The sequence below is a fragment of the Cynoglossus semilaevis genome, chromosome 2 (genome assembly GCF_000523025.1).
Source record: "Cynoglossus semilaevis isolate Cse_v1.0 chromosome 2, Cse_v1.0, whole genome shotgun sequence".
NCBI lineage: Eukaryota > Metazoa > Chordata > Actinopteri > Pleuronectiformes > Cynoglossidae > Cynoglossus > Cynoglossus semilaevis.
Genome location: NC_024308.1, coordinates 2032089 through 2042416, shown reverse-complemented (window position 1 = coordinate 2042416; position 10328 = coordinate 2032089). Strand labels below are relative to the sequence as shown.

The 10328-nt window shown below is 38.8% G+C and overlaps 1 protein-coding gene across 1 annotated transcript in view; it reads left to right on the top strand.

The window, feature by feature from the left end:
* psmd1 (proteasome 26S subunit, non-ATPase 1) overlaps positions 1-3266 on the top strand; it is a 25672-nt gene extending 22406 nt beyond the window's left edge. The window contains exons 23-25 of the mRNA XM_008330831.2: positions 655-816; positions 1869-2035; positions 3085-3266. Of these exons, the coding sequence (XP_008329053.1) occupies positions 655-816; positions 1869-2015 (309 nt within the window). The 3' untranslated portion in view covers positions 2016-2035; positions 3085-3266. The remainder of the gene's footprint in view (positions 1-654; positions 817-1868; positions 2036-3084) is intronic.
* Positions 3267-10328: the final 7062 nt, after the last annotated feature.

Genomic DNA, 10328 nt, shown 5'->3' with positions numbered 1-10328 from the left:
TTTGTGTGGTTTGTGTTCTTCAGTAGAAATATTTAGAAACTTGTTCAAAAGGGGGGGAAAAAGTGCAGAGTATTTTTCTCTTAAAATGCTAATGTTCCTTATTGACTTTTTGTGACCTGATAATTTAGGTTGTAGGTTAGTGAGAAAAATCACCGTCCAAGTCCTCTACTGGCTGAAAAAGAAAGTTTCTAAAGTCCAGTGGAAAATTAAACATTTTCCGATTTAAGTGCACACGTTGAGTCTCTGACTAATAGGATTGTCCAATCTGGTTTGCTTGGAGTCATCATCATTGAGCTCCTCTTTCAAACACTCGAACCACAATCTATCTAATGACTAATTTTGGTAATTTCAAGGGGGACTTTGTTTTGCAATCTGAGCTTCAGATGTTTTCGCTTTTATAGATAATAAAAAATAACAGACACAAACAGCTGCCACACATAAAAGAAATACATCACCACAGAAATAAGAAAACAAGCTCTAAATATTATGAATTGTGCAAATAGACCTACAAAAAATATATATGTTGAAGATGTTGTCTGTGTTAACCTTACAGCTATTATTTTAGAGCAATATAGTCTTATTACTCTTTTCAGTGGGTGATGTCAAACAAATCTACACCACATAGAATGTATTCTTTTTTTTTGTCATTTACAGGAGGTGCAGGAGGGTGAGAAGGAGAAGAAGGATGAAGAGAAGGAGAAAAAGAAGGAAGTGGAGCCAAACTTCCAGCTCCTGGAGAATCCAGCCAGAGTGATGCCTGCTCAGCTCAAAGTCCTCACCATGCCAGAGAGCTGTCGGTACCAGCCCTTCAAACCGGTATGTTACAGAGTTTCCCCCAAGTGAAATCATAAGTTATTGTAGTATTTTACTGCAACCAGCCTTACTGTCCTGTTCACAAAATAAATGATTGGCGTTAAGATCCAGCCTGAGTTTTGCTTTTGGCCTTTGTCAGGTTTTCTAAAAAGTCACGGCTCTCCCTTCTGTTCTGCACTATAAACCAGACGACTGCAGCTCCGCCGTAAAAGTTGACAGTTTTCTGCAGTAAATGGCAGGATGACATGCAGTCAGCCAATCAGTGTTCACCTCGGAACATGTAAAGAAGACGCTCCGTTTGATTTCATGTCCAACAAAATCTGCCCTGAGTATAATTATACAAATGATGGCCTCAAGTCCCATAAAACTGTCTTTGCTTGACTTGACTTTTGTGAAGGCTGTTTTCCTTCTAAGGCTTTGTTTTCACAACCAAAGGCGCCTTTAGGAAGTGAGGAGCGTTGACTAAGCCTGAAATCCGGTCCATGTCCGGTGGTTTATAAAAACGCCTTATAAATAATGTTGAAAAATTGTTGGTTCTGTGTGCAACAGACCTGAAAATAATTTTTTTTGTTTTTGTTTTTATTTTGCCCTCAAAACCGCCCAGTACAAACATGTAGGAAGTTTTATTAGGAATAAATCGAGTCCCACGGTTTTTTGTGGATTGTCCTATGTTATTATTCTTGATTTATGGCTGTGGCTTTTTAGTTAATGTACTGTGGGACTTTTTTTATTCATTATTCATTTATATATATATATTTATTTTTAACTGCGTTATGTAGCTCGTTCTTGCCCTGGTTCTTCTGGATCTAGAGGTCTTAACGCAGCAGTCAGTCAGTTTAATGTCAGCCTCAAAATAATATCACATTTATTGTGAACCCTGAGTTGTAGCTCTTTATTTAGCTACACTAACGTTGACCGTAGTATGGTTGATAGTGATGTCAAGTGTGTGAACATTTGCGGAAATGTTTCTAATTCTTGGTTGTTCTTTTATTGTCATTTTATCTTCATGACCCTATTTTAAACGGTGTTACAGTGACTTTTGTTTTTGTCACCAGCTCTACACAGGCGGCATCATCATCATGAAAGACACCAGTGAAGAAGAGGAGGAACTGGTTGAGCCCGTCTCGGCTCACGGCCCCAAAATTGAGGAGGAAGAGCAGGAGCCGGAGCCTCCCGAGCCCTTCGAATACATCGACGAGTAGAAGTGCGTGTACACACAGAGGTGGGTTCGCAGAAATCATTCCTGAGCTTCTGGTATTCATTCACAACTTCAGCAGCAGGTGTCAGCTGATGTTCACCTCACTGGCTTTTGTCTGTCTCACCTGTAGTTTCAGTGTCTGGATTATTTCACTCAGGGATTTTTTTTAAGTGCAGTACAACTGTGTTCTTATGGAGAGAGTTTTGTCGTTAAGTTGTAAATAGAGCCATGGCAACAGTCAAACTGGGAACGCGTCTTCAGTTGGACTGTTTAGCGATGATGATGATGTCATTCTGACCATGTTCTTCATCTGGCCTTTACTTCCAACTCGCTCTCTGCCAGACCGTCTCGGTAGGAAGTGCTGCTGTGTGATAACACATAATGCAGGTTCTGTCCTAGTGTTTCCAAGCCTAGCCCAGTTTTAACCGTCACTGACGAAGGAATGTAAACATCGCTGTCATCTCTAAACTCCAGCTCTCAGGGAAAACCTCCTGACAGTTTGCCAGTGAAGCTGAGAGCGATTCTTGGCCGATTGTCCTGTTTGTGTTGGACCGACTGCAGGCTGCCTCCCATGTGGACACATGCACTAATGCAGTGTGGGCAGTGTGACCCTACACGTGTCGCTAGGCGCTAATGTACCTGCTAATACCGAGTCCCAGTATTGATATTTTTTAGGTTGGGTAGCTGGTTAAAAATTAGACATATAATATAATATAAATTAAACATAATTAAAATGAACTTTCTACATAGTTAACTCAGCCACCTGAACAGAAAGTGAGCAGAGCTTTTACTCCAGTCACACAAAATTAAATTGAAAGCACTGTCCCATTATGGCAGAGAGACACTGAAATGTAGTAAGGGAGTATTGGGAATGGCATATATTTTTTATTAGAGCGAGTTGTTGTTGTTTCTGCTGTAAAGAATAAAGTCTTGTATTTGATGTGCTTGACTGTCCTGTCCTGCAGTGTAGTTCAGTCCACATCTGTTCATGTTGCTCTAATATGTCTTGGTTTTTAAGGCTGTATTTATCTCATATAGTAACTCACCGGAATGTTTGTTCTCCTCTCCTCCAGGTGGCAGAAGCAGTGCCTCAGCGTGTTGGTCCAGTGTCTCCATTTTTGTCCCTCCATCTTCCACTCCCCTGCTTCGATTCCTATTTTACATGTAATTTCTGCCCTAACATAAAGGGAACATTTTACACACAACCTACTGTATTATTTTCAGTCCATACAGTAAACTGGTATATATTGAAGACTGAAGGCAGTGTTTGTGTTTATTTAAATTTGCTTTTGTCCTGGTGTGTGGAGTGAACCTCCGTCACCGTTAGACTCTGAGGGTCTTAAACAGCACTGGGTGGTGTCGGTGCAGGAGGTAAATCGACGACTCCGACTGGTAGAGAACACCCCCGAGGTTTTAAATCATGAAATAAATATAACACACAGTTATAAAATACTCAGTGAGTTTGAGTGCAACACGAAAAGCATTTTAGCAGGACCTGAGAATGGATTTCTTTATCACTAATGAATATAAGCCAACACACGTGTGTCAGTTTGGTTTAGGTTTAATCAAATTATCATTAATGTAATGGGTGTGAATTATTCCTAATTACATATTGTTCAAACCTGACACAGATGAGTAATGATTGTATTACTTAAAGGTAACGTTTCAGTAATGGACTGAGTGCAGTGGATTACATTAAAGCAATTGACCATGATGTCAAATCCACCCTGGAAAAAAATTCAATATACATAAATTCTATTAAATATACATAAGTTTGTGGTAATGCAACTTTAATTAATTCATATTATTTCATCGTTCATGAGCTGAGTGATGTCTGTAAGTTGTTTAACCATTATGCTAATTTTAAGAAATATATACCGGATATTTTTATATGTACCACTTTTGTGTTGCAGAGGCAAGTAGGTGTTTAAAATGACTGGCTGTAATATTTGGGAATCTTCCTGGAACAGAGTCGGAGCTGGAGGTCAGGCAGCCACACGTATTAGAAAGCATTACACACGAATTCCACACCTTTGATTCTAAACTGGGGAAAAACAGCTGGCAGAAGCGTCTCGCCAGTGAACGGGTCTTCACGGATGATTTATGCCTCACGTATTCCCATCAGAAGATCCGTGGATGTTGATCTTAGCCGCGCATTCAGTCTAATCAGTTCCTCCCATCACATTCCCAGATACTTGGTCAGGGAAGACAGTTTAACAACCAGGCAGTGTTTCCGAATACCACGTCATCTTCACGCCCTTTGACCTTTTAGCCAAGTCTACGATCATCATCATCATCACTCGATGTAGCGATACTCAGGAATATGACTCAGCTGTTCAGAAGCACTGAGCACGTCTGATATCACAGGTTTTAAATTCTGCACTGTTTCCCCTGGGTTTTCGACTGACCTCTAGATGGTGCTATTAATACAATCTGGTACTAATGGCGGTGATAGCAGCTCCATATTTGCTCCTGCAGAAGACATCAGAATGAATCCAAATCTTCAAGTTTTTTTTTTTCTTTTTCTTCTTTTGCTGGAGACGTGGCTGTGTTTCCACTTCCAGACGGACTGATGGAGATGCCACCTGGCCTGGGTGTGTTGTAGCTACTGGAAGTGAAGGATACAGGAGATTGCATCTCTTCCAGCCTGGGAAAGAACATGGAGGGAAAAAAGGGCGTCAGAGTCTTTGGTATGACTAAACAGTCCCTTCTGTGGGAGGCACATGGGGTTAATGGGATCTTTGGGAATGTGAGTCTGTAATAGAACGTTCATCCCTGAGCTGTGGACTCAGCTGTCTGCTGATAGCAGAGTGACTGCTGGCCCACTGCAGGCTGAAGGAACGCCAACAGTCGGTTAGAATTCAGCTGGAAGACATCTGTTAAAATTCTGGTCACACTTGACTGTTATTCATGCAGATGCAGTGGTTTCCGAACTTCCGTTGACGGCCCTCTGTATTGAATAGATAGGACTGTTGCTCTCCTAACATGTTTACTATCTCTCCCCAGCAAGTCCATATTATCTGATCTTCACCTCTTAAAGTTTATCTCCAAAATGGGGGCAGTGCATCCACAACATTCCCTGCAGGGGCATCACAATGTAACTAAGACACTTGTTGGATTAGGGGCCCAGAGAGACAGCTGCCATTGGTCCATATATTGATGATAAAACGATCAAACTGCTTTAGACGTTGCGACAGTCCCTCTTGCCTCATTCTGCCCTGCCTTTAAAACTTTTCCTTCCCCTGAACTCCTCCACCTCTTCTTCCACCACATCATCCGCCAACACCATTGGATTTGTTCCTCTGAGTGAGAAGTAAAAGAAATTCCTAAATACCAAATTCCAAACTGATGAGTTGGTACAAAAAAAGGTTCCCTGGTTTCATCCAGTCATGTCAGTCTGTCAGTAGTCAACCTGAGCAAACAGGAGGACGGTGATGGTCATGGTTTGTGTGAGGAGATGGAGCATGGAGTCTCCGTCTGTGGACGGAGGGTTCGTGTTGATGAAAAGGTGGACGACGGCTGTCGTTCCAGCCATCATCAATATGTGGGCTGCATGATAAAGTTGAGACCCAACATCCAACGTTTGACCAGACTCATGTATATGTCAGCTGGTGGTCGAGCTGTGAAACTGCAGACAGATGGACCAGCTCAGGATGTGGTGGGTTCTGGCCTCTGGGAACTACAGCTTGTAAATGTTCTTCTGTGTCTGTTGATGACAAGACAAACCTCCTACAAGGAAGCAGCGTGGGTGAGAGTTGAACCCACGGACCCTCTAATGATAATCCCAGCTGACGTTTAAACACAGACAAACTGTGTTTTCATAGGAAATTTGTTTATTTCTCTTTGGTCTGCTTGAGTACGTGACCACTGGAGAGTCAACAAAACTGTGTTTCACCACTTAGCTGGAAGTGGAAGTTCTACCGTTTCATCTAAAAGGTCAGCACTTCGGTACTCATTGTTTTCTTCTGCTGAAATTTATGATCTTTACATCATGTTTTCATTATTATAATTATATCCTACAATTCAAGCTAAAAAGAAAAAAGTTTCCATGTCGTAAAGGGCAGTACATTACAACTTGGCCCCACCAGGGGGCGAGGCCTGTTAACTGTAATTGCCTTAATATTTATGTATAATATTTATGTATAACAGTGTCCGCCGTGTTAAGAACCGATTAAAGGATTTTAAGGTAAGGTTAAAAAAATTTGTTTAATTAATAAAATCGTTGGTGAAATTATTTTAGCAACATCTAAATTCCAAGTGCAATCCAGTAAAATGTTTTTATAATTTCTATGTAAATTTTGGAAAATTGAAATGGCACAAATCTGGACTAATCAAATTTTTTGTTAGAAATCTGTAAAACGTTCTTTTGGGACATTTTCAAGTGCCATTTTATTTTCTATGCCATTGCTGACACTGTTAAGTATTTCTTTAAATTTGTACAAATAAATCTTTTCATTTGTTGCTGCACTAATTTTGCTTTACTCTCATTATTAACAACAGGTGTCTTTGACGTCTGGCTGCCTGTTGATTTCAACCCTGTGTCGTCCCTGTGTCTGAGCTTCACTGTGTTGACGTTGACCTGGCCTCTCCGCACCCTGACTGGACGACCAACGTCAAAACAGAGTCAAGAGTTATGTAACGCTGTGTGTTGTTGCTGGTATCTGTCAGCAGCAGCAGCAGCAGCAGCCGCCGTCTCCAACCCATGAACCTTTTTACTCTTGAAGTCCACAGATGAAACACTGCTTTCAGACAGAATATTCGTCATGAAAGTACGAATCCATGTGAGGCTTTCACTTGTAATATTAAGACAGTCTGACAGGAGAACCAACAGAAATGTTGTCCCGTCTGGGTTCTGTTCTATTCCATCTGACAGGGTTTTAATTTTTCATTGCCTGAGTGTGAGAGCAGCTGGACAACAGACCTGAAAGGTGGAGGAGCAGCAGAGGAGATCTGTTGGAAAGGGTGACGGCCCACTGCTCTCTGAGGAAACTTCAGTCAAAGAAAAAAAAAAAAAAAAAAGAACGAAAGAAAGTCAGTCAGAGTCAGAGCGGCAGCTGCGTCTGCCTTAGTCCATTCTGGAAAACACAGAGACATAAATCAAATTTGTCTGCAGAGACAAGCTGGGAGGTGCAGGCAGGTGGAGGTGGTGCAGAGTACAACACATCACTGCACAGTGTCTAACACCGCTACAACCAGCACCACCAACAACTACTTTTCCTCTTCCTGTTAGGGCAGGACAAAGTGCGCTGCTAACACTTGTCCATTCATCAACAGCATTTAGAGAATACGGACAGGCCTGTTTGGATTCCCGGCACAGGGCTGCTCCAAAATATGAAGACTGAAGACCTGTGTTCAACGAGGCCACGGGCAGAGCAAAACATCATCGCTAACAACCAGGGATACGGAGGCCGTGATGGTCCCGTGTGGTGAGTACAGGAATTTATACTCCTTCTTTCTTTATCTTAAAAGGAACGTAAAATCTGAACGTTTTTGCGGGGGGGAGAGGGGCGTTTTTGCCAGTTGAAGGGTTCAAGGTTCAAGGTTCAACTTTCTTGCCAATATCTGTAGTACACATAGGGCCTGCTCTGCACAGACAAACAAATGTGCTTTACTTTGGTGCATTAATTGCATCCTGAAACTATGACTATTTGCCAATCATCCCTATAGAAATTTTTTTTTGTCATTTCACTTGTTTTGTTTTGTTGACACACAATTATTAATTTTTTACATTTTTATTTATATTATATAAGTATTTTTAAATTTGATTTACATTAAACACATTTTTTTATTTATTTCATTTTTTTAATTAGTTCGTTTTTATTTTTTAATTTTAAAATTTGGTATTAGTAATTTTTTTACATTTTTTTGTTTTATTTATTTATTTTAATTGAAAATTGAATAGGGACTTAAAAATGTCCTTCCTTTCGGGACAAAGAACGCTGGTCTTTTTAGAGAAAGGACCCCGTGCCACCTCGGTTTCCCTTTAATAAAGCAGGCCAGGCTCAGCCAATCCCACCGTAATCCTAATCAAACGTTACTAAAACTTTCCCCAAACCTCCGAGTCGTGTGTTGACAGGATGCAAATCTAATGCCATGTAATTCCATTTGGACTCTTGTGGTGGAAGAAAGTGGAATGATCTCATCTGACTGGAGTCCTGTATTTGTTTGAAGAACTCAGGACTTCAGTCACCACTGGACTCAGCCACTTTGTTAACATGAGTCTGTTGTTGCTCTCTGCTCACTGCCAGTCTGAGGATCATTAATAGACCTTGGCTCTCAGCAGGTTTTTTCACATGGTGTCTTTTATGGAGGGAAACGTCTCCGGCAGCGGCTCTTCATTTCTCCACAGGCAGGAGAACCGCAGACTTCCTGGAAAAGGTCTGGCTGCTGAAACACTAAGCAGTGCCCGTGAGACAGGCACAGCTGGGTTGGCATGCATTTGGCTGCTCAGATGTCGGATGAAGACGGTCAAAACCAGGTTTAATTTACAAATTATATAATAATGTATTTGTTTATATGAATATGTCCTTCTTCTATGTTTAGTGGCCGTCACTCTGTTGCGCTCTCTCGCTTGGTTATTTTACCCATTTTATTTATATATACAGTATATAATAATATAATATATTATATTTAATAATATATTTGTTTATATCTATGTTTTAAATGTTTAGATTTGGAGAATCTTTATGGAATTTTTTTGGCAAAATCCTAATTTCGCATTTCATGTTGGTCAGATGGTGCAAAAATATGAACATTTTTGAAAACAATTTTTTTCTTAGAATTCTTTTTTTAAATTTCACGTGTCAATTGTTCAGATGGTGAAATATTTTGGAAAAAGTTTTGGGATTTTTTTAAAAATGTTTGTTCTGCATGTTTCTCATCAAATTAGATCATTTTGAGAATTTTTTATAAAAGTTCAAATTTCACGTGTCGTGCTTAGAAGGTGAAACATTTTGATGAATTTTTTGGGGGAAATTTTTTTTTTTAAAAAAAAACATTTTTTTTTTTTAGAAAAAACATTTTTTTAGAAAAAAAAAATTTTTTAGAAAAAAAATTTTTAGGAAAAAAGAATTTTTTAGAAAAAAAACTTTTTTAGAAAAAAATTTTTTTTGGAAAAGAAGGGACATCCAAACAACCTCCAAGCGACCTCAAAAAATTAATATTTTTGGAAAAAAATTTAAAAAAAAAGTTTTTGAAAACCATTTTTAGAAAAAAAATGTTTTTGGAAAAAATTTTATAAAAAAAAAAATTTTTTTGGAATTTTTTGGAATTTTTTTTGGAAAAAAATTTTTTGGGAAAGTGACATCCAAGTGACCTCAAAGTGAAGACCAAGGGACCTCCAAGCAACCTCCAAGTGATGTCCAACTGACCACCAAGTGACCTCAAAGTGACCTCGAAGTGACATCAAGCGATCTCAAAGTGACGTCCAAGCGATCTCAAAGTGACGTCCAAGTGACCTCAAATGGAAAAAAATTTTTTGGGAAAGTGACATCCAAGTGACCTCAAAGTGAAGACCAAGGGACCTCCAAGCAACCTCCAAGTGATGTCCAACTGACCACCAAGTGACCACCAAGTGACCTCAAAGAGACCTCCAAGCGACATCAAGTGACGTCCAAGCGATTTCAAAATGATGTCCAAATTTTATTTTAGAAAAATGTTTTTTTTTTTTAGAAAAAAAAATTTTTAGAAAAAATAATTTTTTAGAAAACTTTTTAGAAATTTTTTCTAAAAATTTTTTTTTTCTAAAAATTTATTTGTATAAAAAAATTTTTTTGAAAAAATTTTTAGAATGAAATTTTTTTTTTTTAGAAAAATTTTTGTTTTGAAAAAACCTTTGTTTTGGGAAAATTTTTATAAAAAAATAATTTTTGGGAAAGTGACGTCCAAGTGACCTCAAAGTGAAGACTAAGGGACATTCAAGCAACCTCCAAGTGATGTCCAAGTGACCATCAAGTGACCTCAAAGGGACCTCCAAGCGACATCAAGTGACGCCCAAGTGATCTCAAAGTGAAGACCAAGTGACGTCCAAGTGACCTCCAAGTGACCTCCAAGCGACCTCTAAGCGACCTAAAAAAAAATTCAATTTTTTTTAGAAAAAAAAAAAAATTTTTTTTAATATAAACTTTTTTTTTTAGAAAAACAATGTTTTTTTATAATTTTTTTAAAAATCTTTTTTTTAAAAAAAAAATTTGGAAAAAGTTTTTAGAAAAAAAAAATTTTTAGGAAAAATTTTAGGAAAATCTTGAAAAAGAAGGGATGTTTGTTTTGGGAAACATTTTATATGAAATTCCTATTCATATAAAATACTTTTTGGACT